This window comes from Lissotriton helveticus, chromosome 1_1 (assembly GCF_964261635.1).
Source record: "Lissotriton helveticus chromosome 1_1, aLisHel1.1, whole genome shotgun sequence".
In the NCBI taxonomy this organism is placed as follows: domain Eukaryota; kingdom Metazoa; phylum Chordata; class Amphibia; order Caudata; family Salamandridae; genus Lissotriton; species Lissotriton helveticus.
Genome location: NC_136057.1, coordinates 1,004,870,761 through 1,004,885,592, shown reverse-complemented (window position 1 = coordinate 1,004,885,592; position 14,832 = coordinate 1,004,870,761). Strand labels below are relative to the sequence as shown.

At 45.0% G+C, this 14,832-nt stretch overlaps 1 protein-coding gene across 5 annotated transcripts in view; it reads left to right on the top strand.

Annotated features, from left to right (window-relative positions):
- The window catches only part of NRF1 (nuclear respiratory factor 1), a 547,404-nt gene that overhangs the window by 53,318 nt on the left and 479,254 nt on the right, over positions 1 to 14,832 (top strand). For all 5 annotated transcript variants that reach the window (XM_078677627.1, XM_078677621.1, XM_078677613.1 and 2 more), the window contains exon 4: positions 680 to 806. In XM_078677627.1, the coding sequence (XP_078533753.1) occupies positions 680 to 806 (127 nt within the window). The remainder of the gene's footprint in view (positions 1 to 679; positions 807 to 14,832) is intronic.

The following is a 14,832-nucleotide window of genomic DNA, read 5'->3' as shown; positions in this document are numbered from 1 at the left end:
CAAAATGTTTTTCAAGCCTTCCTACATATACCTGTCCACATACAACTGTCTTACTGAAAGGAAAGTCGACGCATTAGTGGTACAAGTTTATTGTCCTTGCCTGACTATAGCATATATAAATTGCAATTCCCAGCTTAAGTCTTTTGGTTCAACAAGTGGACTCATTTTGGGCTGAGAGGCCATAAGTCTACTGAAGCTCTATTATATTCAAATTGTTAAGCCTCCATCTGCTGTTCATTTTAGTATTTACAGTGGTTTACACGATTCCTATCATTTTGTTTGTCTACATTCTTTCTATAACCAATTTTTTGCTTCATTAGTGCATACATTTTTTGCCATTTCCCATTTACACTATCTTACTCTGTGTTTTTGTCGGAGAGGGGTTTTCTTTTGAAGTAGTCTTTAAAAAAAAAGGCATTATTTTGTAAGATTTGTAATGTTTTCTGACATAGGTGCCTTTTTCTGCTTTATTCTTCTGATAAACTACCTTACCTTTTGGATTTGTGCCCCATTCACCAATAAATGTCTGTATTCTACATTAGTCCCCTGTAATTCCAAGTTTACTTTTTAACCTACCTTTCTGTTTGTCAATTGTTTTGCTGTATATATTTTCCAATATTTTTTTTCTTTTGCCCATCCTCTTACCTTTTTTTTTTTGCTTCATTTTAAACTTTTACAGAAAATTACGAGCCACACTGGATGAATACACTACCAGAGTTGGTCAGCAGGCAATAGTGCTGTGCATTTCGCCATCCAAACCGAATCCTATCTTCAAAGTGTTTGGCGCAGCACCCCTGGAGAATGTGGTAAGTGTTGATGGGAAGGCCAACTAACTTCTGTTTTTAGGGGATTGTTCTGGCTTTGTTAAAGAAGTAGATTTTCTAAAAAAAAAAAGTGGATAATGCACTCTTAGGTGTGTGTGTGTGTGTGTGTGTGTTTGTGTATATATATATATATATATTATACTTTTTGTGTAGAAGTGCGTTCGGGGGGCCTAGTGCCCCAATGACGTCTTCATTGCACATGCAGTGCCTCCCCCAGCTTGCTACTGCCTTTGTAGAGCAGCACCATAAGCATTCAGGGGAGGAACCATTTCTACTGTGTAAGCTTTGTACTTGCTTACTTGGACTTACTTCTGCTGCTGTAGTCTCCTGATCACTTCTGCTACTGTCATTGCTGCACCTTTTGCACCTGTATCACCTCAATCCCTACTATACTTGTGGTACTTTACCAGTAGTACCGCTGCTTTATTTTTTTGTGGCAGTTACACCAAGCCCATCCCTCTTTATAACTTCTCTGAGATGTGTTCTCTGTCCCCTGCTCCTGCTGATTACAAAAAAGCTGTTGGATTCAGCTAAATATGAAACGAACTGCATTTGCTGAACTATATTCTATAGTGGAGTGGACTATCCCACTGCCGAATCCTTTTCCATTAAGCCCTATTAACGCTAAGGTTCTGAATATACCTCCATACTTCCTGCTGATACTCTTCATTAATATTATACGTACGTTATGTTTTTAAGATTTGTTTTATAAACTGTAAGTGTAAAAAATACTTGTTTCCTTTATTCCTCCTTGGACTTTAAAGTCACTATTGTTAATATATACTTGGTGAAAGATCACTCGTCTGTCTGTTCATTTAACAGTGTATGTCTGCTTTTACATTGATACTCACTACTATATGTTTACATGCTACCATTAGTAAGTTTGACTAGTGTAGGTATTTGTGAGAGAGGTAAAAATACGTAACTGGTCCATGAATGGCATTGGACACACATTCAAGAAAGGGGTAGTGACAGTTCTCAGCTAGACATAGCCCAGACATAGCACTTCTTCAGGATAACAATTTGCTGGGTAACAACTGTGGGTTCCTGGGTCGTTGTAAATATAAGATTTTGATGCACTCGAGGTTCACCTTCAGCTCTTGTGGGGCCGTGGGTCTTGACCCCAGAATACTTCCACTGACCATGCCAGACCTGATCTGACCCTTTGGGGCTGCTATACAGCAGTATGTGGGGAATCAAACACAAAGGTCAAAAGTGACTCAACATACTTGCCACATTAATTGCAGTCAACCACATTTTCTTAGTTTTCTATCCGAAAATAATCAGTTGATCATAGGACTTCCATTCTTCCCACATATAACCGTAATAGTCTGAAATATATATTTCCAGTAAAACCAGCAGCCCACCAATAGATCAACATGTGGGTAAAGGATCCAATTACTTGATGCATACTGAAACCTATATTTGGATTGGCTGCAAAATTAGTCACTTTCATAGGCTAGAAATATATATCTTCATGTTAATAATAAGAAAAAAGATTGATTTAGAGTTTGCAGTGGGTATTCTATCCACCTGTGGTGGGATTTCTGCACCGTCAAGGTGACAGTCTGAATCTGCTATATTTGGAGTGTCCGTCCATGACACCAATCATTTAAATGGCTCTCTGCTTCCATTGATCTGTCACTAAGGGGAGAAAATATCTGGCAAATTATCTTCTAATGGTACCACTACTGGTGCAAACTCCACCATTGGAAGCCAACCCCCAAATTGGGGGTCATTGTAATTGCCCACATGACTTGTCGGTTCTAGACAATATTTCAATGGTGTAATTTTCCATATTTGGTGGCCGGCCCCGTCACTCTTGATTGGGGATTTTAACGTTCAACCCTGTCTGAGAAGGTTTACTACCTTGGGAAGCTAGACAAATTTCTACCGGTCACAGGCCCACCATTTAAAATACTGTAAATTGGGCTCTTATATCACTTTAATTGTAGAATAAACATCTGAAATGTTTTGGTGAATTATATTTCAAGCGTCCTCTAAATTAGGCATGGTGTTTTTATATTAGATTTTGGGAAAACCACCATCTATGATTGACTTTACTAAAATATGAAATGTTGGTTATCTGATACAACATTGGGACCCTCCTCATCCAAGTCTTCAAAACTAAGTCATGATTGATGAACTCAAGTTGATATATTGGTAATATTAATTGTAGATAGAACCATTGTGAAAAATCAGCCCAAACATCGCTAGTAGGAACATACATACCCTCCTTGTGATCTCACAGAAGTTTAAATTTAACCGGAGGTCTATAAATCATAACCAAAGAAAGTTACATTTTGTTTCATTCAAGATTCATAGAGCAATTACAAGCACAGTAGCAATTGCAATATAATGATTAGAAATCAGAAGTATTACAATTTTGAAAAGCTGAAGAGAACATGTATGAAACATGAAAGATATAGAATTTTTTATTTGAAAAAGGAAGGGAAAGATAGAAGAAAAGAGGGATAGGTGGTGAAGTAGGGGCACGAGGAGGGGGAAAAAGGAAAGTGCAGAAAGAAAGAAAAAAGCTAAAGGTAATGATGAGTACAAAGATGTGTAGTAAAGGGTATCAAATATAAATCAGATTTTAACTTTTGGAGTAACGATAATGAGGAAATCGGGTGACATAGATCCTAAGAACAAAAGTTGGAATGTTAGTTGTATATTGCATTTGAAAACCTTTAAACATTTAGACCAAATATCTTTCCAAAAATTAGGCACATGAGAGCAATAATAAAGTAAATGAGTTAAAGTACCATTGGACTTGGAACAAGACCAGCCTAGCGGAGAAGCAGATGAGTCAAATTTAGAGATACATTCTGGGGTAAGAAGAGCTCTATTATAAATAAAAAATATAGATTGTGTAATACGCACTGCTTTGGAGGTGTTCAATATATTGAGCCATAATTTACCCCAGCAATGAATAGAAAACTATCAGGAAAGTCAGTTCTTCATAATATTTCAATCGGATGTTTGGTTTGTACAGAAGTTGGTGTTAGTCAAATTTTGTATGTACAAGCAGCTTTAGGATTAAATTCATGTTGAATATTGCGCAGAGGTGTCAAAGGAATAGGTGGAACTGGAGGAGGAGGGAAATTGTGAGTGATTAAAAAGGAATGGATGACAGAGGATAGGATTCCTTTAGAAAAAGAGCTTGGTAAGTTGTATTATGCTTGTAATTGTGGTAAGAGTATAAAATCACCTCTTACCAATTGGTGAACAAACATAATATCCTTTTCTTTCCAGTGCTTTAAGTTAAAGGATTGGTTGCTGAATTCGAGAAAGTTATTGTACCAAATTGATTAGGATAGAAAGCATTGTTGAAAATCAAGATCAGCCAAGAAAATTGCATGTTATAAATGTTGGAAATATTTTAAACTGGGCTTTTTGCAAAAGAAGGTACTATTGGACATATGGATGACATCTTTGAATGAAAAATTCTTCAGTATGGATTGTTCAAATGCATTTCATTGAAGTATGGCAGAGTCTTTAAAATCATCGATTAAGGCAAAAAAGTGTTGTATAAAAAAGGTGGAATGATATAGCTTAATATCCGGAAATAGGAGACTACCTTCACACTTTTTCTTTGTTTTAGTTTGATAGGGCAATGCGTAGATGTTTGTTCCAGAGAAATTTTGTACAAATAGAATTAATTTGTGAAAAATAATTATGGATTTCCAAGGGTGACCTAGAAAGTGTGTAAAGGACATGTGGTACAATCATCATTTAGAGGTTAACTAATCCTCCCCACCATGATAAATTCAGAGTGGACAAAATGAGAGTAACGTTTGTAATTTGAGTTGTAAAATATTAAAGGTATGGCTAATTATGTTGGAAGTAGTAGGAGAAAACCAAACACCAAGGCATTTAACTTTGTAATGGTACCATGTAAAGTTAGTGTTTGCAAACCTATAATGATAGCAGGAATTTGATGGTAAAATTTTAGTTTTGGAAAAATGTAGTTTATATTCAGGAATGTTAGTGTAGTGAGGGTTGAGCCTTGTTATTTACACTGTTATGTTAGCATGGGCTTATTAGAAGTTTAAACGCCATTTTTCCTTTCTGCTGCGTGAAATGCTTCACATGAGACTGGCTTGTTTTCAGCATCCCTAGACTTACATTGTGACTCTAGTCTGCACACTGAGTGCTAAAGCCTCCAAGGTTATCATAACAAGGTAGCTGTTTTCCGGGCTGATGGGATCACTTTCTAGCCATAACATATATGCAGCTGTAAGCCAACGTGATTCTGGCGCCTGTAATATCACACTGTAAGCATGATTTCAGACACTTGGAAGAAGCCCGTTTTTCCAGATAGACAGAAGGCTTTTGCAGATCCTGATGTGATTCACACCTGCTGATCTTGGAGGTATGGGGTCCCCCAAACAAGCCTAAGAGACCTTCTATATTTTATAAAACATAGTTCCTAGCTAGGGAGGGTGATTCACTAGGCGCTATAGGACCTATTTTCACCATCATTGTAATATGATTTCTCCCTTTGTGTTTTATGGAATTGGAACAATGCTAATCATATTATTTCCAATCATATGTCTGCTTATATTAGCAAAGACACTGCATCTTAGAGCATGTCGTTAAAATAAATATTTTAACCTTTCCGTGTCTCTTTTTTTTACTCCGGTTGTGGACTGGTAGAGTATAACGAAAGAGTGTTCTTGCTTCCCACCATTCCTGAGTATAACCTAAGTCGCATGTTCTGGGTTGTCTAATCATTGGTTCCTTTGCTATAGGACGAAGAGCTAATGTGACACTGATGCTAGCTAGTTAGGGTTTCTAGGCACTGAGGTGAGTTTTTTGGTATACCACAATTCACTGAGGTCCTGGGTTTTTGTGCACAGTTCTGTGTAGGAGCAGAATTCCTGCGACATTAGAATATACATTGATCTCTTGTTAATAAAAGAAAAAAAGGATCTAAAGAGCACAGTGAATTGGACATGTGTATAAGAACATCATCAGCATACGGGGAATTGTGTTTTAAACCCAGCAAATTCTTTCAAGGATGAGTACTAGACAAAGGATAAAAAGCAAAGGGGAGAGGAGTCAACCTTGCTGGTACCTCTGTGTAAAGTGAAATAAGGGCAGATCTGACCATTAGGGAAGACACTAGCACTCGGGTCAGAGTATAATCCTTTTATGAGTGTAATATGTTTTGGACCAAAACCAAACCAGTGGAGAGTGCTAAACCTGAAGTGCCAATTAATGCGGTCAAATGCTTTTTAGCATCCAAAGATAGGGCTGCAAGAGGGCCTTTGTTTTTTAGCTAATGCAAGAATATTAGAGAACATTCTGGCATTATCTGCAGCAAGTCTGCCCTCAATACAACCGGGGTTATCTGGTTTGACAAGGAGAGGCACAGCAGTTTCTAAGCGAGATGCTAGGATCTTAGCAAATATTTTGCAATCATAATTGATCAATGAGATATGTCGATAGTGTGGGATCTTTATCTGGCTTCGGGATAATACCAGTTAAGTCTTCGAGGAAGGAACCATTAGCCTTCAAGTTCAAAAGAAAATAATGAAAACGCTGTAATCTGAAAGAAACACATAGTGATAGATTCCTTACCTTAAAATTATCCTCAGGCGTCAGACTGGATCCGGAAAGTTTTCATCAGCTGTACCCCTGCGCATCGGAAGGTGGTGTCGTGCGGCTCCGCGTCAGTCGTTGGCGTCGTGGCCGCAGATATGACGTTGCGGCAGCTACTTAGACACTCGCCGCCCTCGGGCACTGAAGTCCGTTCTTTTTCCGCACCAGCAAGCACAGACCTGGAGAGAGCGGTACCACAAGTCACTTTTTGACTGAGTTTTTTTAGGCCTTTTGTCTCTGTTTATCGATCGACTCCTGGTGCCATAGGGATGCCCGGTTTCAAGTCATGCGGGGACGGTCATCGCATGATATCGGTGACGGACCCGCACCACATGTGTCTACTGCATGGGGCGCGACCACGACCCCAAGTCGTGCCCTGACTGCTGGGCCATGGTGCCGAAGACTTTGTGGGAGGGGTTCCAAAAGTTGTTTGAAGTCCAGCAGTCGGCTCTGCGCCGTTCCCGGTCCCGTGGGAGGCGAAGGGGCTGGTCGCGGAGCCATCACCATCATTCGTCTGGATCGAAGTCTTCACACCTGGGGTCAGGTAAGACAAAGCATCACAAGAAGTCCAAGAAGCGCCATCGCTCTACAACTTCCTCTCGCGCGACGCGGCTGCCTTCTCCGCGGCTCTGGCGGAGTGTACGCAATCGCTGCCGCCCTTCCTGGGTCCGTCGGCGATTCCTGCCCAGCTGTAGGAATTAGCCATGGCCCGCCAGTTTTGGCCGTCTGGCCCTACCGGCGTGCCTTCGGGCCTGACTGGGGGCCCTCGCTCTTCATTGTCGGCGGCTCTGGCATCGCTGTCGGCTCCGGCCCCAGGGCTCCAGGGTCCCCAAGGATCCAGGCCTGGATCCCTGTCGACGCCGGCTGACTTCGTGACACCTCCACCGACATCGGCCCCACCTGCACCATCTCCGACGTCGCCCGTGCCTTAAGATGCTTGACGCCGATGGGGCCTTTCTACCTCTATGTCCAGCCTCCTTCTTTTCATCCTGTTCAGCAGCCTTTGGAGGAAGGGGAGGGCTGGGAGGGGTCCTCAGACCCTCTCACAGCACAGTGTGACTTTGACCCGAACTGGGTAGAGGAATTGGGGGATGCCAGCGGTCTTAACACCTCTCCTGACCATGGCATGCTAACTCCTATTACCGTGGCTACGGAGGAGTGTGCGAGTTACGTAGTGGTGTTGTGTAGGGTGGCTAAGGCTCTCCACCTCAAACTCCCTACAGTGGCTGACAGGACTAACCTCCTGACAGAAGTGCTTCAGCCGGCAGCTACCTCTGCCTTTTATTGATGCACTTTTGGACGTTCTTTTGGGTGCCTGGTCCAAGCCCAACACAGATGCTCCTGTGGATAGGAACGTGGCCCGACGTCATCGCTAGGCCCTGGGCGACCCCATTTTCCTTTTCCAACACCCCACCCCTGAGAGCTTGGTTGTCCAAGCCTCTGCATCCCGAAGCACATTCCCTTCCACACCTCCGGACAGGGAATCCAAGAAACTGGAACAGTTCGGTAAGAAGATTCTCCAGTATTACATCTTTCATAGATTCACATGCTTGTATCTTCCCCGTCGTCATGGTGGGAGTCTCACGGTAACAGAATGACCAAAGCAGTATCATAGAGAAGAAAACTGCATAGAAAAGCCCATAGGGACTGTATTATTTGGTAACCAGACCTCCTCATTGTTTGGTCCAAAAGTCAGCCAATCAACATTGCTGCCCTGGATCCGGCATTCCATGTATTGTGTGCTCTGTTATCCTTAAATTTGTTTCCCCGCTGGCCCCCTCCCCACAATATGTACTATTGATCTATTGTATAATATCGTGCCTAGGTGTCCTCCTATGTGAACACATGTCCATGTACACTGTTTTCTTTTTGCCTTGTACGTTGTTTTTTCTTCTTTTTAATAAAAAATGTAACAAAAAAAAATTGCTGCCCTGCCCTCACACTCCCCAGCAGAACTTTCCTGCCTCAGATTTCCAACCGCCTTCGTGTGAGAAAGGAGTCTCCCTGAGCTCTGCTCAGTTTGCTGTTCCTGTGTGAACTATTGACCTTTATTTTCAACTGTCTTATCATCTGGATTAAGGTATTGTGAGTACCTATTTCTTTTATAATGGCTGAAAGCTCTAAAAAGAGGCTTTTCAGGCCTTGCAGATCCTGTGGAAAGGCTAGGCTTTTCTCTGAAGACCCTCACAAGGACTGCTTATATTGTCTTCATCCAAAGCATGTTGCCAAGGATTGTAAATATTGTAGAACCTTCTCTGCTAAAACTCTGAGGGACCGAGAGGCTCGTCTGCTGTTGTGGCTTCAGAAGAAGAAGGCCGCATCTGATTCAGATTCTAGTGAGGAGTCTACTAGATTAACACCTAAAAAGAGAAAGGCCTCACATTCTGAGGAAATGGTGGAGCTTAAGAAGGTTAAATCAAAGGGGAAGGAGGTGTCATCGCTCCCTCATACTCCCCTCAAGAAGCTGTCAGGTCAGAAGGGGGCAGGGTCTGCTCCGTCGACCAGCTCTCTGGTTTCTACTGTAAAATCTGTGGCAAAGACTTCAGCTCCGTCGACGACTTCACCGTCGACGACAACTGTTTCGAGGACGGCAGCTGCGTCGACGACAGGAACTAAGGCAGTGTCGACGACGAATACGTCGATGAGTTTGATCATACCGTCGACGATGGGATCAGTGACTAAGTAGTCGACGACCCCGTCGACGACTGTTCCGTCGACGATGGCTTTGGTGACGATGGCTCCGTCGATGATGGCTATGTCGACGTCGACTCTGTCGATGAAGAGTGTAATTTCAACGGCAAAGGCATTTAAATCAATACAGTCGAAGACTTTGATCTCCATTCGCTCATTTCAGTCATCGAGAGGTTGGGCGGCCATAAGCAAATATGCAGAATTCACGTCGTGGATGCAGATTTCGCCTCTACCCCCATCTTCTTTGCTGGAGCAGGATTCAGAAGGGGAGGAGTCGTCCGGAGTGGCCTATAGTCCGTCACAACTTAGGATAAAAAGCCAGGACACAGATGACGAGGAGGTGTTTTCATTTAAGGAGAGGGCTCATTCTCAATCTTCAAGATATGAGTCTTTCTAGGAGACTTGCGACTATGGTGAGGGAGAGGAGCAACAAGAAGAGTCACGAGAGGAGTCTCGAGAAGAGTCAGTCTCCATACCTGTAGCTCTGGTTTCTGACCTGAGGTTCATGATTAACAACTATTATCGTCGTTTTCCAGAGGCGAATGCGCCTCCGTCATCTACGCCGGCACCTACAACACAGCCTCCGAGAACCCAATCTACTCCTCACACGCAGTCTGTGAGATCTCCTCCAGTGATCACAATCAGAGACGATCTGACGGACACTGATGATGATGAGCAACCTGAGGAAGGTGAAATTATACAAGATTCTACGGGAGGTCAGGAATGAAATGAGTAAATTTTGCCGTCGGCCCCTTCACCTACTCCGCCGCCAACTACTTCTCCTCCTCAGGATATTGGAGGATTCCATGACATTATGGAAAAAGCAGCCAGGAGATTTGATCTGGAAATGGAGGTTAAAGAAACTGAATGTTTCTTATATGATTTCAAGGATGACGCCAGGAAGTCTGCTCACTCAATCCCGATTATTCCTCACATTTGTGAGGAGGGCCTAAAAATTTTGAAGACACCGGCCTCCATCCCGGTTTCGGTTCCTTGAATTGAAAAGAAATATAGAGCACCAGAGTCTTCTCCGGCCTGTCTGATAGGACACCCGAGACCAGAGTCGGTGGTGACGCAAGCGGCACAGAGGAATTCCAAGAATCCGGTTTCTACTTCGATGGTGCCGCCAGACAAAGAGGGACGGAGGATGGATGGAGCCGGGAAGAGGTTTGCGGTCATGGCAGACTCTACTATTAAAGCAGCCAATGCTATGGCCCTAATTAGCCGTTTTAACAGGCAAATGTGGTCGGATTTGGCACCCATTCTGGCTGCACTCCCGGAGAATAAGAAAGAAGAGGCAGCTGCTATCATCTGCGATGGGGCAAAGTCGGCCTCGGAATCCATTGACGTTGCCATGGATGTTTCCTCTATGGCCTTCAGGCAGATGGCAGGAGCAGTTTCACTTCGGAGACAGGGTTGGCTGAAGGCAACATCCTTTCGTCCAGAGGTGCAGGCGAAGATTGTTGACATGGCATTCGATGGGGCAAATCTTTTTGGCAAACATGTAGACGAGGCGCTGCAGGGCATCAAGTCAGATACAGATACGGCTAGGGCGCTGGGATCCCTTCAGCAAGGAAGGTTCCAGTCCTTTCGTAAAAGAGGTGCAAGGGGTCAATTTCATCTGAGATCTTCATATCCATCCAACAGATATCAGCCCTATAACCAGCAAGGATATAGGCAATACAATACAGGCAATCAATATAGGCCTTCCAACTCCTCTTTCCAGCAGCAATCTAGGGGCAAGTCCTCCAATAGAGGAAAGAATCAACAATCTAACAGACAGCAATGATCTCATGCCGACGCTCCCCACACAGCAGATCCTGGAAAACGACCACTATCTGTCTCTCTTCTTCGACAATTGGATGTCCATAACATCGGACAAATGGGTTTTGGACGTAATAAGCAGAGGCCATACCCTAGAGTTTGTACAAATGCCACCAGATCATCCCCCGGTGCTCAAACACCATCAACGTCGTCAGGAGCTGGAAAAGGAAGTCCATTCACTCTTGCAGAAGGGGGCTATAGAGGAAGTACCTCGACAACACAGAGGGAAAGGCTTCTATTTGCATTTCTTCCTCATCAAGAAGAAACAAACTACGAAGTGGAGACAGGTATTGGATTTGAATCAATACATAAAGAAAATTCCCTTCCGAATGCTCTCGTTACAAGAGATCCTCCTAATGTTAGAGGAAAGACTTCATGGCTTCGTTTGATCTCATGGATGCATACTTCCATATTCCAATTCATCGGAAGCACAGGAAATATTTAAGATTTGCCGTGGAGAGTCGCCATTTCCAATTCAAAGTGTTGCCATTTGGCCTCAAATCGGTCCCGAGGGTGTTTACCAAATGCATGGCCCCGGTGGCGGCCCACTTAAGGTTAAGAGGGTGTAGGAAGGTAGATCCCTGACTATGGTTGCCCCCAACTTTTTGCCTGGTGTTTTGCTGGTTTTCTGACTTAGTTGACCTGGGGCCCTGCTATTCAGGACCCCAGGCCTACTGCTCTCTCTGTAAAATGGATTCCATGTACCTTAGGTACATATCTAATTGGATACTGAGTCACCTTATCAGTCCCTGTACAGTGTACCTTAGGTACCCAGGGCATAGGTGTACCCAGGGCCTACCAGGGGCTGCAGCATGTATTATGCCACCCCTGGCTGGCCATCCAAATCTGACACAACTGGCTGCACGACAGCTGGGGCAAGGTGGTGTAATCACCCTTTGCTGTAGGTATAGAATTCCTATATCTAAACCTAAATGGGCACACAGATCTCCTATCAGTCACTCCTATGGCAGGCCTTAACAATCCTGAAGGCAGTGTGCTTGGAATCGTGTTGATAGTGCTCTGGCATGAGCTGAGCCTGTCTGCGGCTTTCGGGATCCATCCCTTAGCCGTTTCCATGATATCGCATACCATATACTCTTAAGTGCATTATAATCCTCGCGGTTATATGCCAACTCTGGTATCGCTTTATCAAAACATGTCGAGTAAGGTGTCATACGAATTGGAATACTAACCCCTCGCCAATTCTGGAGACGGGGTTAGCATTCCACCCTTCTAGAGGGACACGACATGTATGTAACCTGTAACCCCGGGTAAAAGTCAGACATAGCCTCAGCTCCACAAGATGGATGCTGCCACCGAGACACAAGTCTGCCCTCCTGCTGCTGGGAGTCCTCCCAGCACAGGAGGCAAGGACAAAGGGTTTCCTGCCAGGGGCGGTGCCAGCACCGTCCCAGACAGGGTTTTGTGTATTCTAGGTAGGCAGGGCTTTAGAGGAAGGTGACTGCAAGTGGCACCCCGGTGCTCACTGTGCATAGGCCGGCTGAAACCAGTTCCAGGGGCACTCCAGCCCCTGGCCTGGGGAAAGCCCGCCAAAGGAGAGGGGTGTAACCACCCCCCTCCTGGTCCCACCCATAGGGCAGGACTTAGTCGCGTGCCAGCCCCCTTTTCCAAGATAAAGGTAGGAGCAGGCCCCCTTCCAAATTAGATCATCTTTGGAATCAAGACACGACTTTCTACGAAAGGACATCAAGATTTCTTCTTCAAGATTCTCCCTTGTGACTAAGGAGTAGTCACCCTGCATCCGCAGGCACCACCTTAAGAACACTGCGGTCTGCTGCAAGTCCTTCCTCCGGAATCCGACTGCCCAGCTCGACAAGACCTGGCTTCCCTGGCACCTCCGACCTCTACTCACCTCTACAGCCAAGCTGAGAACCGTGAGTGCGACGAGACCTCAAAGGACCGACTATTGCCAAGACTGCACGACTTCTTCACAGCAAGCCCGCCGGGTAATCTACTGGCGAGTGCTTTGGGGTCCGAGAAGCCCCGACCCTGAGCAGCTCCAGCACCGAAGATCAGCCCCCCAGCATCTCCACGATCTGCGTGGGGCCCTTCTGCTTTTTGCTGCTCACCGCGTTGTTTGGCTACTAGCCCGCTGGCTTGTGGCCTTCTGAACGACGCCCGACGACATCACTGTTGCTGGTCTGGTTGCTCCAGACTGGTTCTTGCTCCCTTCCAGAAGAGCACCCCGGACCCTCCTGGTCCACTCAAGACGCCATTTTGAGTCCACCGCGTGGGCTTGAATTAGCCACTGCTTTGTTGCCCAATCCTGGGTCCTTCGACGCCGACAGCTTCATCCATCGTGGGACAGCTCGCCCCTCCATCCTGGTCGCCGACAACGCCTCCTGGTCCGTGAGATCTGCAGAGCACAGCGTTGCCCACTCACCTAGTCGAGGTGACTACCCTCCGGTGCCCTCCTGGTGCCCCTGACTACTGGCTAGTAGTCACGAACTTGGTCCCCTCTGCTTTCAGGTGTCATCCATCTTCAAGATCCAGGCTTGGATCACTTCGAACTCTCTTCACTGGTCGCCTGCCAGCATCTTTCTTCCAGGCTCCTGGTTCGTCTACGAGGATTCCCGACGTCTTTTGAGACATATGCAGCTGCAGCCCCTGGGCTAGGTAACTTCGGCATTTCGGTGCCCCAGCATAGCCTCACTATCCAAGGGTCAGGATCCACTGTTGTTTTCTTCCTACCAGGTCGGGTTCGCCCGTGAACACTAACTTTAACTTTACTAGCTATCATAGACTTTGTCCCGCATCCCGCGTGAGAGTGCACACTCTGCACCCGAGTCCCCTGGGCCTCCTAGAAGTAATCTAACGATTCTATAGTTAAGTCCTAGCGATTCCAAAGCCTATTAGTACTGTACTTACCTGCTAGTAATTTCGCATTCCACTTTTTGAGTATATGGTTTCCCGTGCCCCTCGGGCATTTGTATATACTGTGCTAACTTAAGTATTTTTATAAGAGTTTTGTTGTGTGCTTAGCTCCCTGTCTCATAAAGAGCCAGGGTAGTCTTGTTATAAATAAATACACTGTTTATTTTCATAACAACTTGTGTGGTGTCCTTTCACTGGGTGTTCAAGGGGTAATGTGATGGTAAAACAGCTGGCTTAACACGCCCTCTAGAGTCTTAGCCTTAGACTGCTCGTATCCATGCTACTAGGATAGCTGGTCTATAAGGTTGACTTACAACCAATCATCAATAAGGGTTGTTTGGACTGATATATAGTGATCACTAGAATAGTGAACACTGCACATCAGGCCAACTTCTCACATTGGTGAGCAGCGGTTGGGATTTGAGCTTGCTGTTGTTTTACCACACATATCCTAAGAATATCTTGTGAAAGATCACATAAGTACTAAAGGTACATATAACTTAGCTTAGAATACTCTGAGTTCTACTGAACCAGCTGTTGTAGCTCCTAGGGCCTAGCACACCCTAAACTACAACTCTAGCAAGGGATCAGTAGGTAAACATATAGTGTAGGTAAGTGCACCACTTACACCTCACTAGAAAAGCATGTCTAACCATGGAGAGTCTTCAGAGACTCCCCTTGTGGTTATTGACCCTCCACAGGTCAACTCAAGATATGCAGCTCTCAATTTCCAGGAGCTGAGACACTTGTGTACCTCCAGGAAATTGAAACAGGGGTCTAACCCCACCACTCCCTTTCTCTTGGGTCTCTTAGAGACTTATGATGCTAGGAAAGCATCTCAGGGAGAAGGGAGTATGCCAGCCTTAGAAGGGCACCTTGGTGATCCAGACCTTCCCAACACTGCCAATGCAGTTGAGGAGGAGGAGGATCAAGAGGAGCTCTCTGGGGACGAGGTAGACAAAGGTCTTGAGGTAGTCAGAAGGCTAACTAG